Source organism: Leptinotarsa decemlineata, unplaced genomic scaffold, assembly GCF_025532065.1.
Source record: "Leptinotarsa decemlineata unplaced genomic scaffold, Ldec_3_MD MMD2_tig00000199_RagTag_RagTag, whole genome shotgun sequence".
NCBI lineage: Eukaryota > Metazoa > Arthropoda > Insecta > Coleoptera > Chrysomelidae > Leptinotarsa > Leptinotarsa decemlineata.
In genome coordinates this window covers 15367533-15393305 of record NW_027412544.1, presented here as the reverse complement: position 1 = coordinate 15393305, position 25773 = coordinate 15367533, and the positions used below count along the sequence as shown (strand labels likewise).

General features: G+C 34.8%; 3 protein-coding genes across 18 annotated transcripts in view; 2 read left to right on the top strand and 1 right to left on the bottom strand.

Annotated features, from left to right (window-relative positions):
* The window catches only part of LOC111507170 (bromodomain-containing protein 3), a 65421-nt gene extending 61754 nt beyond the window's left edge, over nucleotides 1-3667 (bottom strand). For 3 of the 13 annotated variants that reach the window (XM_074173025.1, XM_074173037.1, XM_074173032.1), the window contains exons 1-2: nucleotides 3424-3645; nucleotides 3041-3208 (exon numbers count right to left, since the gene is read on the bottom strand). The gene's annotated coding sequence lies outside the window, so the exon portion shown is untranslated. Of the gene's footprint in view, nucleotides 1-3040; nucleotides 3209-3298; nucleotides 3396-3423 lie in introns of those variants that run through there. The other 10 variants (XM_074173029.1, XM_074173034.1, XM_074173039.1 and 7 more) reach the window with 8 other exon arrangements.
* A 1040-nt stretch (nucleotides 3668-4707) lies between these two features.
* Nucleotides 4708-7123, top strand: LOC141481506 (uncharacterized). 2 transcript variants are annotated; one of them, XM_074173129.1, is made up of 3 exons: nucleotides 4708-5088; nucleotides 5762-5956; nucleotides 6092-7123. In XM_074173129.1, the coding sequence occupies exons 2-3, from the start codon at nucleotides 5952-5954 to the stop codon at nucleotides 6387-6389; spliced, it is 303 nt and encodes a 100-aa protein (XP_074029230.1). In that variant the 5' UTR covers nucleotides 4708-5088; nucleotides 5762-5951; the 3' UTR covers nucleotides 6390-7123. The 2 variants fall into 2 exon arrangements, 1 of the variants encoding a protein (XP_074029230.1); XR_012465028.1 differs by having other exon boundaries at nucleotides 4710-5088; nucleotides 5762-5979.
* A 3374-nt stretch (nucleotides 7124-10497) lies between these two features.
* The window catches only part of GAPcenA (GTPase activating protein and centrosome-associated), a 37960-nt gene continuing 22684 nt past the window's right edge, over nucleotides 10498-25773 (top strand). For 2 of the 3 annotated variants that reach the window (XM_023162433.2, XM_023162431.2), the window contains exons 1-6: nucleotides 10498-10657; nucleotides 10745-11084; nucleotides 14975-15158; nucleotides 23082-23439; nucleotides 23496-23684; nucleotides 23891-24166. In XM_023162433.2, the coding sequence (XP_023018201.1) occupies nucleotides 10751-11084; nucleotides 14975-15158; nucleotides 23082-23439; nucleotides 23496-23684; nucleotides 23891-24166 (1341 nt within the window). In that variant the 5' untranslated portion in view covers nucleotides 10498-10657; nucleotides 10745-10750. The remainder of the gene's footprint in view (nucleotides 10658-10744; nucleotides 11085-14974; nucleotides 15159-23081; nucleotides 23440-23495; nucleotides 23685-23890; nucleotides 24167-25773) is intronic. The other variant, XM_023162432.2, reaches the window with a different exon arrangement.

Below are 25773 nucleotides of genomic sequence, written 5' to 3'. Positions count from 1 at the left end.
TATATTTTACAACATTGTAACTTAAGGTTTTCCAGTTTATACCAAATAAATAAATAAATAAGAGAGGGCTTACTTCACGTACCACCCATAGAAAGTTTCAAGAGGATAATTGGTCAGATTCTTCAGAGAATTATGCATGAAATAGTGTTTTCATAAAAAAAATTAAAACAAACCAAAAAGATTCAATGGAGAAACCTGATATTTAGCAGAAGAGTCCATTTTTGAAAAGATATGAAGAAAATCAAAAAATAATTTACATGGTTGAACATATATCCATTCAACACATACCTGCGAAAAAGCTTGGAGTGATAACAAAAAAAAATTGAAGGTCTTCGCACACTAATTTCTAAAGGGTAAAGGCTAATTCTTACTAATGCTATCAGTAAAAATGGTTTTGTTCCAAACGCCTGTCTCAAACAAAAACTGCTGACTATCTCAGTGGAATAAATTATTGTAATTATAGAAAATGACTTTAGGAATAGCTCATTTTTAATTTGCTGCACCCTACCATAATGTAGAAAGCGAAATGTGTCCCCACCCCCCAACCCACTTCGGTAGTAGAAAAGAATTAATGAAAGAATAGCTTAAAGACAATATTCCTTTTGCCGACACAATGTTGAAAGTAAATTTTACCTAAATTTAAATCCAAAAGAACTTGTTCTGGCCTCTCAGGAGCAACATTTTGCTTAGAGTAATGTCGATTTTAACCTTAAAAGAATAGAGTCATAAGTGAACAAATTCTTTGAAAATTTCCCTACCCTTGACTGAATTCATAGATGGATCAAAAACACCTTCACGTTGTGGTGCAGATGTTTTCAGTAGCAGATGGACATAGATATCAACCTGCCTAGAAACCTATGCGACTGTATTTCAAGAAGAAATTCACGCTATTGAATTGTGTGCGGAGAGATTGGATAAATCCAACCTTACTCACAAGTCAATAAAAACATTCTCGGATAATCAAGCGGCGTTGGAAGCTCTTGGCTCCTACCGAGCAATGTCTAAATTGGTAGCAAATTGCCAAAAATGACTCTCCTCGATAGGAAGACTTAACAGATTATCTCTGGTCTGGATTTTTGGCCTTACTGGCCTGGAAGGCAATGAGGCTGCTGATTCCCTTGCAAAGGAGGGTACTGCAAACAGCTTCATCAGACCAGAACCTGTTATTGGCATCACTTTAGGCTTTGCCAAACAAACATTGAACACCTAGATGGCAAGCAGATTTATGGACCTCTGGCAGAATCTTCCAGGATTGGCTCACTCCAAGGCGTCTATTCACCCTTCGAAGCTTGATAGCAAACAGTTGTTGGACTACAGTAGGGATGAACTATGATGTCTGACAGAAGTTCTCACAGGTCACTGTCATTTGAATCATCATATGCAGAGACTCGGACTATCTGGAGACAGTGTGTGTCACCTCTGAAAAATGATGAAACAGCAGAGCACATACTTGGTGTCTGCCTTGTTGGGGACCAAATCAGGTTTTCAGAGTTTGGCAGAGCCGTACTCTTACCATCTGACCTGAAAGACCACTCACCTTACAAACTAATTGGCTTCGTTAAGAAGCTGGGTTTTTTTGGTCGAGTGTGAATAGGCATGAGCCACAATAAACTCTTACGGGTTGCGGTGAAGGGTCGAAAAGACCCACTCACTTTTGATCTAACCTAAAAAAAGGAGTTGTGGAAGATATTCTATTTAATTCAAATGAAAGTGATTCTCTGAGATAGTGATAATAGCAAAGACTGGAAATTTTACAGTCCTAGTATGTAACTCAAAAACAAAAATATATTTGAAACATGCAATTACCCTTACCAATATCTCTCAAGTTTGAAAAGTATTATGCCTAATAACAACCTCGTCTTTATACATCTGATACCTACTCGCTCTTTATCTGCACATCTAGGCATAGTTCTTACCATCAGGTTAAAATTTGCTAAGCATTACTTAAAATTTGACTCTGACATGCAACACACATATAAGGGCAACACAACATAACACAATTTCTAGCCAAAATATCAATTGGGTATATGTCCGAAAGTACTATACCGAATCATTCAAACAATCACTTACTAGCGATTATTTTTCCCATCCATACAAATGTGTTATTATATTACTAAAGAGGATATACCTATCATAAACTATTCCCTAGATTATCTCGAAAAGTTACTTTAAAACCATACTTTTTGGGCAGCTTGTTAGCAAACTTATCTTGAGAAATTGTTCAAGGATACAAGCAGTCAATCATTATTATAAAGATCAAATTTGGTTCTTCATCTTTAGATTACGAATCAATCTGTCTGTTTAAAATCTGTTTTTCCATTAATCAGCTGTCGCCCCCATACGAACGACAACTCTCAGAAGTTGAGAAACTTGTGTGATTTATGATAAATAATGACCTAGAAAATAATTTAACGAAATCTTCAAAAAATGTTGTTTACATTCAAACGCCACACCCCCAACAAAATATTCAAAATGATCTTATCAAAATCATACTTATTCAATGATTTTTTTAAGGAATTATCACTAAACATATAGAAGATTGGTAGGTATTTCACTGCAGTTCATAATGTACACTTGGTGTTTATAAATAACAGAATTTACACCACCACTTGCTACTAACAAATACATATATCGTTTGTATTTTATTATCTCTAAAAAGTCTAGCAAAACTAGAAGAGACCTTGAGAGTATCCCGCGTATACTCAACGAGTTATATGTACTTCCGAGCCAACGGACGCCTTTTCATATTCACTACCTCTGAATTTGACGGCTATACGCGGGAAAATAACTTATATCTTCAATCATTTAATAACTAAACATTAAATATCATATATTTTTTCTATTTTCTTTGAAAAGGATTACTTTTAATAATAAAAATTGAATTTTGTAGTGGTTTCACAACATGGCGGGCACTGCATACTAGCCTTTCAAGTGAAGCTCATTGAGATTTGTCTTATTCTACTTATTACTTGGGTTTTCATTGACATAAATTATACAATTTCGAGTAGATGTGAGATTAATGTTATTAATTTAACTTTACCTGTGTTTTTTGCTGAATAATCCACATAAGAACTGCGAAAAATACGGAGCAACACAACATACACTCACTTACCACATACCCACTACCCAAGCTTGCCACAAACTGTCGTGATGGCCGACCTGCCGGAGTCTTGTGATGTGGAAAGTCTCATAGATATTATAAAACATCCTGAAATGGGTGAAATATGTTAAAAATACTGTGAAACTAAAGATTTTAATAACATTTTTCTATAAAATTAATGCTTATATTGACATTTACTAAGAATTCCTAGTCGATGTTCCTAGCTTTATTTCAAGTGGCCATTTCAGGTCACAGATATGGCTTCTCGGGAGTATTCCAAAATCAATTTTTCACTAAATTAAGAAAGATACATTTTTATTTACCGACAGACTGAGGATCTACTCAACTATTCGATTTATGTGAAATTTTTGGTGAATCGAAAAAACTGATGAATTGTGGAAATCAGGGTACCATTTTCCGAAAAACTATTTTTCACTTTACAAAAAAAATAAATTTGCATAATATGGTGAAATCAAATGTGGGGCAAGCACAGGTAAACGAATTTTAATTAAATTTCACTTCCAAAGCTGCCCTTCCGAGTGTTCCAATCAGTACTTAGTACTAAAGTTGCCATGTTGCCAAGGTGACAAAACATTTTTTTTGAAAATAATGGGTTTGTTTCGGTTGTGTATTTCGTTGTTAGATTACAGAAACGTTCCGAATTGACTCCGAATCAGTGCACAGAACATAACAGTTAAAAACATTTCTGTAATAGTTTCCACACATGAAAATCAAAAATAGAAAAATGCATGTTTCTGTAGTAGAGGCTTTGTCATTTATTTTCTCTCAGTTGTTTCAATTGTAATTGTAAATACAAATATTGAAATTGTAGGTGAAATAAATATAATCTAGTTTATGTGAACAAATGAAATTGAACATTCATAGCAACGATTTGGCATGTATAGATTGAGAAGTAAACGAATCTATTATAAAAGAACAATAGTTGTCAAATGTTTTCTCCCATTTTTTCTAGAAATTGGCTTCTTGACAGTAACAAACGTCGAAATCGATCGTGTTTTGTTTATTGATGGGCATGATCGAATTATTTTGATAATTGAATTATCAGCTATCGAATTGTTTAAATAATCGAATCATGATTCGAATTATAAATCACTCACAATAGGACATCGATAATACAGTAGTTGTTCAGTATGTTAATTTACCTTATTGGTTTAAACTGTGATTTTTACTGGGAACCGAAAACAATGTTTAATTTCATTTTCTCAGATCGAGAATTTACTTTTAGTTTGAATTTATTATTCATTTTGTTCAGTAAGTTTAATGTTTGAATTTTGGGATAACGTTTCATTCAATTAATTTTTGAGATCAGTGCTGATCGTACTTTGGTACTAGGTGTATTTTGTTTACATTGAATTAAGGTATTACATTTATTCACTATGAAAATAATAGTTTTATTTTTATAATTGAAATTTGATATTTTCCATTGAAATGAAATTCTTTTTCATGGGACCACCTTCGATAGTTTTCTTGGCAAGATGCTTTAAGGAAATGAGAGAGATGGATTATTTAATACTTTATAACCTAATTTTGGGAGAGAGAAGTCAGTTGTTAAATGTTAATTTAGCAATTGGTCACCACTCTCTTCATGACAATAATAAAGTTTGTTCACGAAACTAATTCAGATTTGACAATTTTTCAAACCGATAAACAGGCAAACGTGATCCCTTAGAAAATCCTAATTTTCATAACCTAATATGAGGTATATACCACCGACATAACCTATAACTAGACTGCTAATGGTGATATCCCATATATTCGAAAAATTCATCCCAATTGAATTTATGAAAACGTGTCTGCGCAATGCGCAGAAGGCTCAAAGACTATCATTTCAGACGTTGACACAAGGATTCGACCATTTTGTTCATAGGCGTCGTCGGCTTGATAGTTATTCGTAAAAGAATGATGTGTTTCGTACTTTGGTGTAGGAATTCTTCGTTGAGTCACCCAAAAGGTGTTACATTCCATAAGTAAGTCAGTTATAATTCTAGAAACATTAATATCCAATACAATAATAATTATTTCAGAATTTATAGGTGAAAGTCCTTTGAATTATTCACAATAGTTACAACATTGGATTCACGTAGCTAGTACTAGATTGAAAATTACCATTATTTCTAAAAAGTAATTGTAGATGTTTACTAACCCAATAAGGATTTATAGAATGGGAAAACTTAAATTCCGCATAATAATATAAGTATAGAAATAAGTGTAGTACTTAGAATTGAAAAGATGATTTATAATGCTAAAAAAGGATTTTTAGGAGAAAGTCTAGTATTGTGACACACTATATATGAAGCATAAATAGTATAACTAACCTAACCTAACCAGATCGAACCTTACCTAACCTTTCTACTCAATGTAACCTTAAAATACCCTTAATACTTACATTTTGGTAGGAAATGAATAATTATAGTTTGTCACAATATTTATGAAAAATCGTTTTTATTTATAGTATTTCACTGTTAAATCAATAGCAACACGTCTATAAAGTCTTAATAAGGGGTCAGCTATATATTTATATAGTGTGTCACAATACTAGACTTTACCTGATTTTTCTAATAATTAGTGTATGCAAGGCTCTGGCAAGGCTATAGAACAAATTGAATTACATTTGACTGTAATTTTATTGCATTATTCTAGGATTCCTGAAGATAGATACAGTGAATGATTAGAAGCCATCAAAAGACCATGAGATACCCTTCCACATTCTTCAAGGAGAATATGTTCTGAACACTTTACCCCCGATAGTTTTATACCTCTACGTGGAAGGCTCAGAACATTTAAACCTCATGTAATACCAACTTTAAAGTTCACACAGTCACAGTTGTTAATGAAGTGAGATTTTTTAAATAAAATTGGTAAATGAAATATACAATTACGGTAATACATTTACAATTGCTGCTTATTGATTATTTTAAATTATTAAAGATGGCACTCTAGCATTACCAACTGAGTAACTTTTTTTTTCAGATCTCGAAATGGTTCTAATAACAACCCTACGCCATATCAGTTCAATAATACTTTCAAGAGATTAATTTTATACCATGACATTTACCAAGGTGGAGGAAATTGTTTGAGTCTAGACACCACTTTAATTTTAACACTCCAAAGTATATCTAAACCAAAACAGAGAGAGGTGTCTATTGATGAGCTGGGTTCCATAAAGAAGTATGGGTTTAATCATGAGGAAGTAATAGATGATCACAATTATGGCCAAGAATTTGCATCCTTCTTTGATATAATCACTGAAAATGTTTTGGTTACGTAGCTGGTTTTGTAATCAAAAAAATCAAAACTGTCATTACATGTGCAAAATGTTTGTTAGCAGTGAAAGTTGTTGTGAATACGACAAGATATGATTGTATAGATTTCACACAGTTATATTGATAAGTAGGAACAACAGGGGCGGATTGATCAAACCATCCGATGCTGTTGTTTCAGTTATAAGTTTTGTAGAATTACAGATCAAAATATTTGTACCAACAACAGGTAATAAATTACCAAATCACAAATTTTTTTCCAGAAATTCAATCTTCGATATTACTTGCCATTTATGCGTTTTAAAAATTATGTGTTTTCAGATCTGAATGATTGCTATCAAGATTCTGTCACTTTTTCAGAAAACCATAAATCAATTCTTATCAAGCTCATAATACAAGTTTACATCAAATTGAGATTTCATGAAGTTTCAAAGAAACAAACAGAAATTGAAAGGGATGCTGTGATCAGAAAACAATTTTCCAAACTAATATTTTTTTGAAATGAATGAAAATTGGAACATGATGTTGTTTTTACACTATATACTGAGAATAACAGTGCAATTTCCTGACAAATTGCATTGAGTATTTTCCACTGAAAATAAGTAATAATATTCAGTTACATTCACTACGTGAATTGCTGAGAACTGTGCCTATTTGACTCATTGGAATATAGTATTGTAGTCTGGAACACTTACTTCTCTATTTCATTAAACAAAATCAAATCCATACTCAATTGTTCGAATCTATGTATACTAATGTATCATTATCATTGGTTTGCAATTATTATTTTAGTATTATTTCTACTGATGTTACTTCACAATCTAATTGGAATCCAATTTGAGTGGAGAAAAGTGTTTTTTGTATAATTCATTGTTCATATAGAAGTATTTGTTTTGAAAGAATTTTTTCTTTCGTGTAATTCAATGTTTATATGGAAGTAGCTGTTTCAGGAGGGCTTTTTCTTCCAGTTTGTGTCTGAAAGTTACTTCTTTGCATGATCTACACATCTATGTATAGAGTTACTTCTTTCAAAATTGATTGCTTCCTTCCTTTCTTTGGAAGATTCCCACATTTTTTTTGTATCAAGATGGAGAGAAAGCCAAAACCTTTCTTTCCCAAAAATTAATCACTCCTATACAACATATTTCTGTTTGTGTTATGAGTACCTGGGTGACCGAGCTTTGCTTGGTATTAATATTATTACTGCTCGCCCATAGATATCAGGAAGAGTCATACAGAGTACGTATATAATACAAATGTTTATTTTTGTTTCTCATATTTCTCTATGAACATAAGTATGAAAACCAAGTATTTCACTTGATATCCCTAAAAAATCCCCCTTTCCTGCGATACGCCCATGTGATTTGGAAACGTCATGAAACTTTATTGCGCCTGCCCTGAAGGCTCACTCAAATTTCGGAAATGGATGAAGTTTTGTTATATGGGATTATCATCTATAGTAAAACCAATAATGATTGAGAGTAAAGGGCGTTGTCATATCTAAATTTTACGTTACCGTTTATAGCAGTTTATAGCAGAATCAAAATATAGTAAGCAGTAGAGTTGTAGGTTGTGGCAAATTATAGATAGCATGGAGAAGAAACTATCTAAGAAAAATTGACGAATTTCGGAAGCTCAAAAAAAATTGTACTTCATGGACGAGACATACAGGCCAATAGCCAGAAACACGTGTCCGCGGTTTGCCAATAATTTTTCTTGAGTGCTGTTCCGACTAATCCTTTCCTTTTTGAGTTAAATCATAGACACTCGATAACACCTCCTTCTATATATATATATATATATATATATATATATATATATATATATATATATATATATATATATATATATATATATATATTCGTTTTGGTGTTACTAAATTTTATGAAATTTACATTTTGCTGAATTTTCTACATAGCAGTATAAAGGTCATTCTTAATATCAGAAACACCACCCTCACATTTTGAAGTTGTGATATGTATAGAAATAGTTTTATATGTATATTTCATAAGTTCGGACTTCCATTGTCTAATATAATATATACTGATTTGAAATCCCTGAAAAAAAATCAATAAGATTAATCGAAAATAACAATTTTATTAAACAAAAAACTGAAATTACAAAGAAATAATCTACAAGCAACAACCAAAAAAAATAAAAAATTAAAATATTGATAAAACCTGAAAATTAAAAAATATTAACAAAAAATGAAAAATAAAAATTAAAAGATTCCAAACCAAGTTACGTGAAGACGTTTCGGTTGTTAGTATCCACAATCGTCTTCTGGTGATAACTGGACTTATTTGGCCAAGCAGCTTTATTTCGTTCTGGTTGGAGCCCAGCTCCCTTACCCTTTAGTGGACTTATTCCTCCGAGATATGACTATTTATAGGTCATTTTAGATCAGGTTGGATATGCGTATTATCAAAGAAAATATTAATAAATATTACTGGTCACAGTCTGTGACATTGGCAATAATTAATGTAGGTGAAGTTAATTTATGTTGTAGATGCAAGTGACTTGTTAACCTTTTAATGTTCCATGATGGAAAAATTCATATTTTTACAAGTTTATGTACATTTTTAGTTTAGTGATTGAAAGAACCAGACACATTTAAAACAAAAATTCTCAAAGAAATTGTTGTTCGGCTCCGAATATTCAGAGAGAGAACAAATCATATTGCTCTTAGGATGATACGGAATTCATTATATGTTTCAGAATTTATAAACAATTTGTGAAAATGGTGCTGAACCGAATTGGGAATCTATTCAAACGACTAACTAATCAGTTGAGTTTACATATTCACAACTCGAAATTAATGTAATTGTTATTTTTTTATCACTGCTCGAATCCCAGTTATTAAAAACTCTGAGATTTTACGTTTTCGGAACTTATATGATAGTCGCATCTGATTTCAGTAGCTTTCATAAATAAAAAGTGTATCTGAAGGAATAGCTAATCTAATACATAATTTTTTTTTCAAATTGCCAGCTTTACAAATGTAATAGGTGATATAGACTGTACTCATATAAAGAATCAGTCTCCAGGTATCTATTCAGATAATGTTCTATGATAAAAAATTCATTAGCAGTGTTTTCTGTAAGATTTTGATACTGGTGTGCTTGTCAAAATACTGTTAATGATATTCTTGACATTTCTTTGATATAAGTAATTCTGGTTATTATTCTGATGTCAATTGGAAATCAACCACAAAAAAACCTTCCAACAACTGTTCATAAATTCCCTAGAAAACGCCAAATTTTCAACAATGAATATAATTGTTATAATGAAACGTCGAAATGCTGCAGGAGATTTAAAATTTGTTTACCTAAACTAGAGTTTAAACCTAACTTAACCACTTAAGACAAAAGTTATACAACTAAAGTGGCCTATAGACGTGCAATATTATTGGGCAATTTGGGTTGCACAATATTTTGACGGTGGCCCCTTGATCGTCAATATCATTGTACAATATTTTGGTTTGTACAAAAAATTGTACCGTATGTAGGCGATATTGAAGGTTGTGCAATATGTTGCACAATTGTGAGCACAGACAACAACCACATTGTGCAAACAACAGTCTCTACAATTTCATGAAGTCAACATGTTAAGTTATGAAAATTTGTGTTGCGTGATAATTGCCATGGCCGCAAGTCATAAAAAACGAAAAAAAGGCTCTCAGAAAGGTAGAAAATGGGCCAAACAGTGGTTTATTGATAGGGAGATTACTATAATCTTTGCTCTTCACATCCCACAAAGCCGGAAGACCACGATACACGTCAATAAATTCAACAATGAATTGTTTTTCGGCTTTCTTGTCACTCATGTTTGCTTTGAGATTACTAATTCAGGCGACCGCCAGAGACCAACTGAGAGGTTATTGCGCAATATTGCCAACATACGGCACAATATTATCCTGTTTGTACAATATATTTTCAAGATTTTGAAAATCACACAATATATTGCACAACCTTTCAATATTGCCCCTAGACGAACAATTATATTGCACAAACCAAAATATTGCGCAATAATTTTACACGTCTATAGGCAGCTTAAAGAGAAAGAAAAATAGTGAGGAATGAATGACTTGACATCTGTGTAATGTGTAATCAGTGTAATATACGTAATGTAAAATGCAATGATTTATGTAAAATGTCACTGTCACAAATATTTTTATTTTCGTTTTAATGAGAAATTTTCAAGATATTACATTTTCATAGGCATTCAATAATGTGGTTCTTTAGATTTTGGGAATAGCAATAGTTTTCATAAATAAGTAAGTTCAGTACATTATGGACTGACAAATCTGATATGACATTATGTACTCTGCAACAAAGTCTGATTTATTTTCAATTTATTTCAGTTGATTATGGAGGATAATTCAAGTGTAAAATCTGACGAGTCAATAGCAACAAGTGATGAGTATTGTTTTGTTGGGGATACTCCTGGTATAAGTAAAACACCAACTTTGAATTTCAAGAATGGTGATTTGGAAGAATTGGCTAATGCTCTTTCAGAGGTTTTGCAAGAGTCAGACAGCAATATTAGTGTTATTAATACGGAAGGCAAAAAAATTGGCCACAGTACTTTCTATGGAAGTCCAGTAGAACTTGGAAAAGATCCGTTGAGCGTAGAAGGTCTGTCTCCTACTGAGAAACAGGATTCCATGAAACCTGACGCAAGTTCTGAAGAAGAGTGTAGTAGTATGTATTGTTTCCCTCTGTACTCATCTTGAAAGTAGATTTAACTTCATAAAGATCTTTTTATAGTGATATTTCACTATTAGTTTATTGGGATAGAAAGGTTTGGGCTTTCTAGTTCATTATTGGGTTTCATCAACTCAAAATCGACTATTACAGGAACTCACTACTGGTAAGAAAAACTCTGCAAACATGCTGCAGACCTTCATCCAATATTACAATATTACAAAAAGTTGTAAGTCAAAAAATGAAAATTATGTTTCAAGTAACACTTTAGTATCAGATTTTCACTGAACATTCAATACATTTTGTAGACCCACCTTACAGAACAAGTAATAATTTATGCAAAATTATCGAAAACAATGTAGACAAAACTTCAGTGTTGAATAGTTCAGGAGTATATAAGTTGACTTGTGGTTTTCTTATTAAATCCCCTTATTAAATCTTTTTTGAATGTGGAAATTAGTAGTTAATTGATACATAAACTCCTATAATTTTCATTAATTACATATATGCCTATTTAAAAGAGTCCGAAAAATTTCTTCGTTATTTATACGTTATGGACTTTCATCAAGTAGAGGCCAATTCCATCACATATGAAAATAATGTTGGCAAGTTTTGAAAATTTTGCAATACACAAATTACAAACATGAAATAAGTTATGGTAGGCACATTCTAAATGTCATAAGGTGGCATACCTTATTTTTTTATAGTAATATAATTTTGACAACATTTTAGTTCAGTTTTGTTTTCTTTTGTGTCTTTTGGTTTCCTTAATTATAATGTTTCCGAGAAAATATACATTTTCAAGCAAATTTAATGTTATGTATGAAAGAAATTGAAGTGGCAAATGTTATTTGTTTAATGAAGAAAAGAGAATTGAAACTTTATACGTTTTTTACCACTTTCATTTGTAACTACATTAATGTATAAGTTTGAAAATGTCCTTCTAGGACAAAACTGCAGTAACGTTAGTTACAAATAAAAGTGTTAAGTTTTGTGTCTGATGACCACCTTAGTAAATAAATTAGTGTGAGCATTGGGCATTTTTCTTATTTTATTTTCATAAATGACTAAGATGGTTTCTCTTTTCTTCATTATGATTTCCTACCACATAGTAATGGCTACTTCCACCAATTTATTGTTATTAGTTTATATTAGCAAGCAAATGTTTCTCAAAATGTTTGTGAAAATATTTGAAATTCTGACAATATCAATCGTTTATGTAGGTGAAAAATTGAGAAATTGTTTTTCCACTGTTTTTAAAAATATTTCAGTTATAAGAAAAAAATTAATTGTCATGAGTAACTTCGTAACTTAAGAACTTTTAGCAACTGTGTTGAACAGTACATATAATTGTCATGGTTAATTAAAAATTTAAATCTACCTGAAAGAAATCTGAAAACTATTCAAATAATCAACATTTTTGTTAATAAATCTTTTCAAAGTTTTTGTGTGTCATACAACCGTTAAGTTGATGACATACCTCTTAGATTGATATCCAAATGAATTGACACAATTTTATGTTAGATTTATTTCAGGTTTTTGTCATTCATTAACCCCTCTTTGCTATTTGCATTATTTAATGTTTTAATAAATAATGGAGATGAATCATATTTGTTAATAATGAATTTTGATATAAGTTTTGAGAAAGGTTTCTCTGAAAATATTCCACAACTGATTTTCATTATGATTCATGATTATTACCTGCCAACTTGATCTACTAACAGAATCCTGGAATGGAAATAATTTTATATAAGTCTGTATTTCTGGTTTATCTTACCAATTTTTTTTCATTAATTTTTTAAAGTAGCAATATTATGGTAACAATACTGTCAGTTATGTGCACAATACTTTATGTATGCTGAAAAACACTTGATCACAAAGATTAAATGCATTCGGTGAAATAGTGACATAGAAGAAAATTATAATTTTTTTATAGGATACTTGTCTAGAGATTTACTTCAAAATAATTTCGGAAAAATGTATTGTTTCTCAAATTGATGAAGGGTTCTTGAAGATACTCAATTTATTTGTTTGTTGTAATAGTAAACTTGGGTAAGGGGGCGAGTACTTACCCTCATAAGTAGGAGGTATCATATCGCAGGACTACAAAACATACGTATACTTATTATTAATATGTATTAATTTACAATTGACTTTGATACATTTGAACTTTACTTAGAGGCTGATTTCCACCAAACAAACTTGCTTGTGACTAGTGTCGTTTTCAAAAACAAAAAACTTGTTTTGGTTACGAAAACAAACTCGAAACTCGAATTCTACCAAACAGACAAAAACTAGACAGAGTGGCTTGTGAAAGGAGAGAAAGCTGAAAAACATGATACTGAATGAGGTCATTGGTGAAAACACGAATAGATTGTGGAACAGATAAAATTATGGCAAATTTGATAAATGTTGACATAGAAATGAATGAGTACTGTGACCATCGAAATTTATACCTACCACAGATTAACACTTCAAATATGTTTACAGAGCTTTGATCCCATAAATGGCGTCTTTGTAAGGAGAGATGTCACCGCCCTTATTTACTCTGGCTTGTTTTTTAAGGAAAGTTGAATCTAGCAATACATTTGTGCCTAGCACCGCTGACGAGACCCACGGTGGACGAAACAGCGTTGACTGGGGTTGAACCATGAATATGTTGTGTTCTAATGTTCAACTTGTTACCTTGCAGTGGAAGCTGCAGTGGGAAATAGAGGACGAATCTCGTCGGCGGTCGATATCGAAGCTTGGCTTTGCAACTGACTGCCTTGGGGAGTGATAACTAACTTTGGAACTGTTTCAATGCTCTAGTCTCCAAATTATTCACTGAACTCTGCAATTGGTTACCCAAATTCAAAACAGTACAGGACCTCACTAGACCATCTGATCTTAATCCATTAAATGTTATTCTCAAAAACTAGAATATTTTAACATACCTGATAATATTAGTGAACTAATAAAGACGAGAAATGCAGAACATAACACCTGCTATATTAAAAAAATCAGACAAATTGATTGTCTGAGTAACTCATTATCTAGTGGTCAGATGGAGAACATTTTGAGAATTTACCATCAATTTAAGGAAATATCCTGAAATGATATACATCAGTGAATACAAATTACAGAAAACCTGTAATTTTTGAAAATATATCTACGGTTACATAAAATTCAACATAATTTCGAATAAATGTTCTGTTTTTTGATAAACGATTATATCAAGGGAACCCTCGAACTATAAAAAAATTAAACGTTGAATTCACAAGATTTAGGTATTAAGTTTTCCACACCAATAGAATATTTTGAGTCGATAAGATTAGACACTGAAGGGAAAGTAGTTGATACTACACAAATTTGAGTTTTAAATAGGCTCCCAGCAACTCTTCTCAACTACAGCTGCTACTTATTCTCTCAGTGTGAAGCCCACTTCACTCTTTTCGCTCAGTTTCCTCAGTTTTAGTAAATAAATTAGTGTGAGCATTGAGCATTTTTCTAATTTTATTTTCATAAATGACTAAGATGGGTTCGAAAAATATTGTTTATAAGTTTTTTGTTCAATATGAGTTATATTGATTCACTGTTATATATATTTTTTTTTAATTCTGAAAATTGATTACTTACATACTTTCATTTCTTTCTTAATATCCTCATTCACCTTATTTATTTTTTTAGTTATTAATTTTTTTTATTTCATTTGCGATAGAAATTGAATTTCTCAGTAGTGATGATCTAAAATTTCATAAATCTCAGAAAGCATCATCATAGGCTTGAAATTTTCTGATGTAATATTATTTTCTCCTCAGCAGTTTCAACATGAGACTATATTCTACATGACCGTTAATATTCATTACTATCATTTTCATTCAATTTCGAGAATATTTTCACTTAAGTTTCAGATGTCGATCAAGAATGTACCATATTCTCAGGAGTTACATATCTTGGAGCTGCTACAATAAATGCTCCAAAATCAGAGGCTGAAATTCAACGTAATATGGCAATATTGAATGAACAAAGCATTGATCAAGGCTTAAAGATATCAGTTTCAGTACCTTCATCCTCTCAAGGCCTTGTAGTGTGAGTATAAACCCGAGTATAAGTAGCTCAGTGTTCCCTTAGGAAATATTACCATATTATACATATACATCAAGTCCAATGAATGTATTGTAACAATTTAAAGAATTTACTGTCTTAAACAAATTTATTTCTAACAATATCTCACTATCACAACTAATTTATATTCAACAATTAGCAACTAACGCTTAATTTATCTATACTATTTGAATTCCTTGTTTAACCACTCAATTCGCTTTCTGGATTCAGACTACCCTCTGTGAACGAGGAGCCGGCCTTTTATATCGATAAAGGTCCATCGTAGAATTCTGTAGTCGTTTCGGGATTAGCCTAGACTTTTCGCGGTGGTTCGCGGTGAGTCATGTGTTTATCGCCGGCTGAGATATCGGTCAGGGCCGGCTTCAGATTCGTTACATTTCCCCCTTCTTAAAGACGTTTCGCCCCGAAATGTCATCCTTGGCGTGTGTCGATATCTGCAGGACTCCCCATATCTGCACTGTGAAGTTCGATGGAAGTAACACTCCACAGTCTTCATGCTCGGTCGTGGAAGATGGTTACCGCACACCAAAATTTTGATGCCGCTGGATCTGAAGATCGTTTCCAACTTGCTTCTCACAATTATCCAATCCAGCCTGTCGAGTCCAGAGGTTAATTTCGGGATTGCCAATTCTTCGAGATTGTGGTCGAGCATCGTGTCCCTCAGTCTAGCAAGACTCCTCCAGACATCTTTATAGGACGGTTTGTCTCGAGAATTCTTTTTGGTCACCAAGTAGAAAATGTTTCTCTGACCCTTCTTCAACTGTAGCACTCCTCCGACTTCAGGATTCTGTTCTCTTAATGTTTGGAGCTGACTGAATTTCTTATTGAATACCACAGCGATACCCTTGGACATATTGAGATCCTTTTCCATGCAGTGAGCTATTCAACTGAAACCTTGAAAAGGTCTCGTGGCTCTTCTTGAGTTACCCCATGTACGACCTTCTGTCCGTTCGAATATAATGACATGAACTTCTGAAACATCATTTCATCCTCTGGTGGTCTGAGGGCGCGAACTTGGTCGTGATTTCCAGCATAAGTAGCCAATCTATTAAAATGGACGACCCTAGGCTTTTCTCGAGGTGGCTTATGGATTCGGTAGACGAGGTCATTAATCATTTTCATGATTTTGTACGGACCTTCCCACGAGTTCCACAACTTCGGTGATAAACCACAGCGTCGCTTAGGGTTGTACAGTCAAACTAGGTCACCGTTTTCGAATCCTCCAGCATTCGCTTTGATGTCATAGGCCTACTTCATCCTATCGCTGGCACTCCGGATGTTCAGACGGACTCGTTCATGGATGTCGTCCATTCTCTGCCGAAGCTTGCTGACATAATCTTCCCCCGCAGTGTCTTGGTCTGGCGGTGTCCCAAATTTCAGGTCACAAGGAAGCCGTAGCTCTCGTGCCATTGTAATACTGGCAGGGGTTTGGCCGGTTGACTCGTGCACTGCCGAACGATAGGCCAACAGGAACAGGTGGAGGTACTGGTCCCAGTCTCTTTGATGGTCAGAGACTACCTTGGACAAGTGGCGGTTCATGATCTTATTCATTCGTTCCCTCATTCCATCGGACTGTGGATGTAAGGCTGTAGTTCTGGTCTTTTGAATGTCCAACAGTTTACATATTTCTTGGAACAGGTTGGACTCGACATTTCTGCCCTGGTCCGAATGCAGCTTCAATGGGACACCGAATCGACATATCCATTCCTTTACCAGGACGTCAGCGACGGTAAAGGCTTCCTGGTTGGACAGGGCATAGGCTTCTGCACACTTACTGAAGTAGTCCATGGCTACCAGGATGTATTTGTTCTCATGGTCGATCTCTGGGAATGGGCCGGCGATATCGATGGCGATTCTCTCAAAGGGACTACCCACGTTATACTGGCGCATTGGAGCTTTCGGTCGTATCCGAGGTCCGTTACTGGCAGCACATACAGCACATTTTCTGCACCAGTCCTTGATGTTGGCTTGACAATTAACTCAGTAAAGTCGTTGTCTTACTTTCTGGAGGGTCTTCGTTACTCCCAGATGCCCTCCAGTGACTCCATCATGGATTTCTTTGAGTACCTCCCGTCCCCTGTTCCTGGGTACCAGTGTCTGGCGCCTCTCTTCTCTACCGTCTCCAGACTCCAACACTCGCTTCAGAACCCCGTTTTCCATGGTAAGGGAGTTCCATTGGCCCAGTAGGACTTAACTGCTGGCGAATAACCTGCTACCTCCTGCCACGATGGTATTTGATTATGTTTCTTCCATCCGATGACTAAACCAAGATCTGGGTCTTTCTTGATCATATTGTCCTCCCAGTTGTCCTCTACAGCTGTAGTTCTACAAATAGATACTTCCTTCTCTTCTGCTCGTCGGCAATGTGAGCAGTCATCGGGGCATGGTCTCCGTGACAGGGCATCTGCGTTTTTATGGCTAGTCCCAGCTCGATGTTCTATTTTGAAGGCAAATTCTTGAAGTCTCTCAATCCCGCGCTATTTGGCCCTCGGCATTTTTGAACTGCATAATCCATTTGAGAGCTGTATGGTCCGTTCTCAACAGAGATTTTCTTCCATACACGTATTTGTAGAAATGCTCTATACCTTTGACAACGGCCAACAGCTCTCGCTTGTTGACACAATAATTGCGCTCTGGTTTACTGAGCGTTTTGCTGAAGTAGCCAATAACTTTTTCCTGTCCATCCTGGATCTGAGAAAGGACTGCTATAAGTCCCACGTTGCTGGCGTCCGTATCTAAAATGAACTTTCCGTCCGGTAGGGGATAGCTCAAAACAGTAGCTTTGATCAAAGCTCTTTTCATCTTCTTGAATGAGTCTTGGCATTCCTCAGATCACTGAAACTGGATCTGTCCTTCTGTGAGGCGGGTCAATGATTTGGCGATGTTGGCAAACCCCAGCACATATCTGTGGTAGCAGGTGCACAAACCAAGGAAGCTCCGAATCTGATGTATGTCTTTTGGGATGGGCCAATCCTTAACTGCTTTGATCTTTTGTTCGTCCACTGCCACTCCTTCCCCAGAGACAACGTTGCCAAAATAACGGACTTCTTTCTGGAACATATGGCATTTCTTAGGACTAAGTTTCAATCCAGAACTCCGCAGACGCATGAATACCTCCTCCAGATTTTTTAAGTTATCGTCGAACGATTTTCCGACTACGATTATATCGTCGAGATACACTAGACACGTCTTCCATGAGAGCCCTTTGAGAACCGTCTCCATCAATCTCTCGAAGGTCGCTTCGTCCGACGGTGAAAGCTGTCTTTTCTCGATCTTCTGGGGCCATTCTTCAAATCGAAAGTCGAGAAAATCGTGGAGCCGTCTAGAGTGTCGTCGATTCTTGGAAGAGGATAGTCAACTAAATAACGTCACGTTATTTAGTTGGCGATAGTCCACGCAGTACCTTGTCGAGCCGTCCTTCTTCTTCACTAATACGACTGGGGAAGACCAGGGGCTGTCAGAAGGTTCGATGACTCCTTCTTTTTCCATATTGCTGACTATCTTGTCTGCCTCTTCTTTCTTGGCAAGAGGGAGTCTTCTAGCTGATTGCCGTATTGGTCCGGCATTCCCAGTGTCGATTCTATGCTGAACCTCATTCGTTCTGCCGCCTTTTCCTTCTCCAATGTCGAAGATTTCCTAGTACTCCTTGACTAACTCTCTCAATTTTGATCGGTGAGTTGGTGGTATATCTTTGCAGGAAATGTCAATCAACTTCTCCAACTCTTTAGGCAAGTGGTTGGCTTGGCTAACCGAACTGCATTTACTCCGTATCACAGAGGAAATGGAAGAACAGCGCCCCAGCATTGTTCCTTTCTTCAAGGTCACGGGAAAGTAGTTGACATTCATGACCCTGACCGGCACAACTTTATTAACACGCAACAGGGTCTTCCCCAGTGCGATTCCTCGTCCCATTTTCTCATCGTGTATATTGGGCTCGAACATTACCACCTTGCCGCTGCTCGCACTTGCGCCCAAGCGAGCCTCCAGGATGGTTTCAGCCCTCTCAGGTACGCACACGTCTTCAGCCAGAGGACCCTGATCATCTTTCCGCTTCTTCCATGAAGCACCAGCTCTTCTCCGCCGACACGTAGGACGCCGTCTTGAAAATTCAGCTCGAACCCTCTGGAATTCATTATGTCCATTCCAATAATCGCATCGTCCTCGATGTCCGCCACCAATGCACGATGGTTCAATTTAGTGCTGCCCAACACCAATTTAATTGGTAGTTCTCCAAGTACAGTAGCTGGCTCCCCTATTGAGGTGCGTAGCTTCCAACTTGACGGTTCAATTCTTGCCGGTGTTTTGGCAAAAGTTGGCCCAAGAATGGTTCTCGTCGCGCCTGTATCTAGCAGCATGGTGCAAGACTTGTTGTTGATGAAGCCGTCTACGAAAACGCCTTTGTCTTGTCGTTGGAGGATGGCAATATATGCGTTTTTTACGGGGGCTTGCTGGGTACAGGCAGACGATTGCCCCTTCTCATCGATCCCCTCTAGTTTTCCTGATTTGTTGTTGGTTCTTTGAATGCTGGACACTTGCTACGTACATGCCCAATTTTCCCACAGTTCCAGCATCTTATTTGTTTTCTCTCAGACAACACTTCTTTTATTACCTTTCTCCTGGTGGCCCCTATATCAGCAGGCACCTGTCCATCTTCCTCGATAGCTCGAACTTTGCTCTGGCTCTTGCAGAATTGTTTTGCAGCCTCAAACTCCAGAGCGCTTGCCAGTGCTTCCACGAGATGTTTGGGATGAGCTAGTGTCAAGGCCTGCGTCGTTTCTTGGTAGCAAAGTCCGTCCAAGAATGCCTGAACTGCTAACCGCTCCATTACATTTTCCAGTGTAGCAGGATATGCCAGACGAATCAATCGAGCAATGTCGTCTTCAAATTCCTGTAGGGATTCTCCTGATTTCTGGCAGCAGTTCTTCAGCTGTGAATGGTAAACGTGCTCTAGGTGGGCCTGTTCATACCGCAGCAAGTTGATCATAGTCTTCCTGTTCCTGGGCCGTGAAAGTTTGCAATAGAATACAATATCTATGCCGAATTCATTAGGATTCGCTTCGACGATTTCAGTAATGAGAGAGTCAACAGTAGTTTCCAGCATATTCAAATACAGTTCCCCTGTTAAATTTTGATCAATAAATAGAGGTCCTACAATATGGTTTCCCAATACTCCTGCCCAAACATTAACTTTTTCTGGATATTGGGTATGTGTTTCCCGGAAAACGGTAATTTTGTCTGTGAACATTGCCGTTTAAAACAAATGTACATTCGTCACTAAAATAAATATTGTGGAGATAGGTAGGATGGCTTGCAGTGGTTTCCGTCATGATTTTGCGAATTCTGTTCTTGGATCAGGGTTTTATATGAATGATACCTATTCCTCTTCAAAAGTCTCCACACAGTAGAAGGGTACACCTCACAAACATTCGCGACGGAATAAGTACACTGCTCAGGATTTACTACCATCTCATCAATTATTTGCACTTACTGTTTTTCCGGAATGGACGGATGACCTGGGGGCTTTTTGTTATGTACACTACCGGTAGTTGTGAATTTGGATTACAAATTCCCTCAAATATTTTCTACACATAGGACGATTCGGAAAACGTTCATTGAAAATCCTTTTGGTCTCGTGAAAGTTAGGCGTCGCACCGTAAATAAAAATCGCTTCAATTTTTTCTTTCAATGAACGAGAATTGACCATTTTAGAGATTTCAAAAACTACACCTCACGATTTGATCTCCACAAATTTAATTTCAAAAATATATATCACAACATGTTTCGCTAACACACTAGCTTTATCAAGTGATTTGAACCAGTAACTGAACAACGATGTTCATTGTCGTACTTACATTATTTGTCATTTTCATAAACAAAAAATAACTTAACAAACCTTGTCGGGTTGTTGAAATTGCCATATGGCAGATAAAAAGGAATATTTCTAGAAATATCGATGATAATGTGTTCGTCTTCAGGAAATTATTAAATGTTCCGCCATTTTATAGTAGGTGAAGATATTGACTTCATATTCTAGGGTTGTGAAGTATTCATCAAGAGCTTCAAGCTTTAAAATGATGTGTCACAAGACCCCCCTTTCCATTTAATATTTTTTTCTCAGATGGCGCCCTGTCACCATCTTGAAAGTTTCATCTGTCAATTTCACTTCGAAATAATGTATTCATGCATTAATTCCATTATCCCAAATTTTAATGTTTTGAGTTGATTTGTTCAAAAAATAAAACGGGAGGGGGACATTAAAGAAATGCACTGTATAATTGATTTATGTATGTGTTTTACTTCACACAATAATTAAGTTCAATATTTTCAATCTTTATTATGTTTTTTAAACTTTATTTTGTATAATTTCTAATTTTTCAAATATACCTTTTTTACACTAGTCCAGCCTAAAATTCCATAACTCATTAAAGAAAAATGAAGAAACTCAAGTTAAATATATGTTTGAATTTTTTTTTTACAATTTTGAATTTGGGAAAAAAGTTAATTAATTTTTTGAACAATAAGATTTATTTGATTATCCTGTTTTTGATGCAGATCGATCATTATTCCTCGATATTTGACACAATCACCTTCAAGAATTTGTATATTGTTGATAATGTTGAGATGTTCAAGTTAGGTAAGGCATTTTGGTAAGAAGTGAATGGAAGATATTTGGTTTTATCAAAATTTATTGATTGTGTAATATTTTTGAAGTCACCTAAAATAATGATATTCAACATTAGGGTATCATCAGCAAAAGTATGTTTTTTTTCTTTAGATTTTAGTGAAAGCAGGTCATTTATGAATATATTAAATATTAATGGCCCTAAAACAATTCCTTGGGAAATACCGTATTAAAACAATTTTCGTTCATTGAAAAAGTCTTGAATTAACTCTTAATAACTTTTGAATTATTATCGATAACCAGTTTTTCTTAAAATTAACTCATGACTGACTGTCTCAAATGCTTTTGCTAGATCAAGAAAAATACTGATACTAGGTATTTTATTATTTATCGATCATAAATATTATTTGTTAAATACTCGTGCAGTTATTTAGTGTCAGATTTGGGCAGTTCGATTGAAGGGTTGACAAAAATGTATTTGATCGATTTCTTATTGGAGGAAAACTGGAATTTGTCATCCATTCTTTTCTTATTCGTTGTGCATATTTCATTTGCTTTTGTCAATATTATCTTTTACTTTTTCTTTGTCATGTAAATTTTTATAAAAGATATAATTTTTATCTTTTGTTTTATAAATAGTATTCGTAGAGTTACATTTGTAAGTTGCAGGTAATTTGAAATTATAATGGGATAAGATCTGTAGTATAATATTAATAGATAAATGGTCTAAATATATTCATTGATGAACGATTGGAATCCAAATTCACTCAAGATGTTTGAATTCTGCTGAGTGTAAATAAAATCAGAAAATATTATTATTAAATAATATTTGTTTTGATTATTTTTATTTTCTTTAAGATAGTGTCTCAGAAGACAACTGAATTCAAATGAACCTATTGAAGGGGTTGTATATATCCAGCTATAACATCCAATATATCTGTGTTAGTAATGAATATATTCACTGAATGCAGGTATTTATTTTGGATGGTTATGAATTACATAATAAAAAGACTGTTAAAGACTAGAATATGTGAAGGATAGAATAGAATGATGTTTATTTGTTCCTTCATATTAAAAACATGTTTTAGGTGTAGAACATGTTAAAACAAAATATACACAACCTTGCAGTGACATATATGATATATGAAATATTTGAATAAATATAAACAAAAAAATGAGAATTGAAGCACTATAAAAGTTACTTACAGTATATCATTATTAATCAAAAACAACGTTGTATAATAAATCCCGATATTTTATTTCAGATTATATGATGCAAATTCTCATTCTGTCATATCTCGTTATGAAATACATCGAATCTTATTTTATGCTCGTGGTTCGATTGATACCTCAGAAGCTGGTTGCTTTGCTTTCACTTGGTCTCACGGTGATACTCAGGAGTCAGCCATATTTCAGTGCCATGTTTTTCGATGTGAAATATCCGAAGCAGTATCACGAGTTTCAACTTGTTTTGCCAAAGCCTTTCAGAGAGTTCCCAGATCAATGAGTAGCTCAGTAGCATCTGCTGTTGACATGACAGGGTCAGTAACTACTATATCTGAAGCTCGTACATTACTATATGTTTTTGAAGTCAATCTGGAAATCAAAGAAGATGACGGGAAGGTTAGATTTTATGATTGAAATTGGTTTTAAGCAGTACACAGTATGATTTTTTGTAGGGTTCTTTTGCAACTGTTGGAAAGGATAAAAATGGTTTCAGATTGAAGATGAATTTGGAAAAACAATTTTGCCTGGGTATAAGACAAGTATCGGATAATGGGCCACAACTCTTCATTGAAAGGTGCTTTGGTGTTCTTGTTGCTGCGGGGCGACATGTTCGCCACTCCGATATGCAGCTCTTAGAAATGGTAACTATCTTGTTCAAAGTATTGACTATTACTTTTTTTAAATGAACCTCCACAAATCTTTCTTGCAATTCAGATGAAGTTCAAAATATAATTGTTCTATTAGGACGGGTTAGGAAAATTACAATTGTATTCTAGGTGTTTCTTGTAAAGTTAAATCTGGATACATTAACCACTAAGTGGAACCTTATTTGGAACATATTTTCTAGAAAGAACAGGTTGGTTCATCCCTTGAAAAAAACTGTACAACAATTTTGGCTAATTGGGATCCAACAGAGGCAACATTCGAACCGCTGAACGTAGAGACGCCTAAAGATATGAAACAGTATATGACAGTAGCTGTGGATTTAGTAATAAGAGGAATACAGGAACCTGTGCGATTTTTGATTGAGACTCCAGTAAAGATATATTCACTAAATGAAAGAAATTTCTGGTATTTCCAGAGAAAGAGTTTGGTTCAGCAGTTTTTCTTGAATTTAAAAGAGGTAAGTTTTTATAGGGACAATATACAGAGAAAATATGAGCTAGAAAGCAAACGTTAGATTTTAGTGATTGATCAAATAATTGAAACAAATTGCATGGAAATAAAAAAATGGCAAAATATTGAATATTTGAACATTCACATTTGAAAAAAAACAGTGTTGACAAAAAATTGGTCATTGCACAAAATACCTTTTGTGCAAGAGTTTTGAAACATTCAGGTATAAAGATTGTTTTTCACAGAGAGAGTAAGTAAGATTTACATATATAAAGATTGATTATGACATGGAAACCAATCATAAATCGTCACCTATTCTATGAAAATTGAACCAGCGATATGGTTGCACTTCTAGTTGCACTCAAAATAATGTCTAATTTTTTGAAAAATGATTCAGATATTGAAAATTATGCTTCTATTGTGGTATCATAAACAACATTCACATTCGAATAAAAATATGTTGTTTTGAGGATTAGACAGTGCGATGCTTCATTATATGATTTGTTGCCAAAAGAAGTTGGAAGAACTCAGTTGTTTTCTCCACATGCAAAAAAAATTAAAAAAAAAAGATAAGAAATGTCAAAAGACACTTTCAAAAAATTTGTTGATACGAATTGAAACATATTTATGTAAATTTAATATTCTATATTTTTATTATGAATAAATTGTAATATAAATCATTACACAATATTCCACCATTAAAGGAAATAATACTTTCAATTGATCATGGTGTCTAGGCTTTCATGGCTGGTATCTAACAAATTGTCGGATGTTTCCTGGTGTATTAGCCGTGGTCTCTCTTCACATCCTGGTTGATAGAGAGGGTTACAGAGAACCGAGGCATTACCACCTCGTTTATAAGGGCTACCAGAAATTTACATGTCGGATGTCCCACTAAGGCTGATCGTTAGTACTATAGGATCCCCGATGTATGAGATCACCACGTACTTATTGGATCTGCTACAGGCACTAGTGGGGAAATCAAACTCATTCGTCAGAGACTCAGCTCATTTTATTGAGAACTTTCGCGATTTGAAACTGAATTGTGAGTTTTGATGTGTATCTCTAGTCACAATGGTTCCAGTTAGTAAAACATTGCAACTCATATGCGGATTCTTTCCTACATACATCTGTTTAAAATCTGTTTTTCCGTTAATCAGCTGCCGCCCCCATACGAACGACAACTCTCAGAAGTTGAGAAACTTGTGCGAGCTAAGGACTAACGAGGTCTTACCTTTTAACGTGTGATTCCTAACACGGTTGCAGAATCATTCCAGCTTCAACCAGATGAATTCTCTCGAGAAAAATATCTGGTCGAGGCGGGAATCGAACACACGACCTTCCGATCGTGAGTCGGACGCACTATCACCGCGGCCAATTCCACAACTGAAGCTCCATCACCTCCTTATTTGAACATTGCTTAACATGATACCTCCGTGGTTTGGGATCACAGGAAAGAGGAATTTCTGAGATATTTGAGTTCCAGAATCCCGAAAATTCAGTTCACAATGGGGAAAGACGAGGAAATCGCTTTTCTGGATATATTAGTGAAAAGACGGGATAGGTTTAGACTGGGGCATGAAGTATAAAGGAAACCAGCCCATACTGACCGAT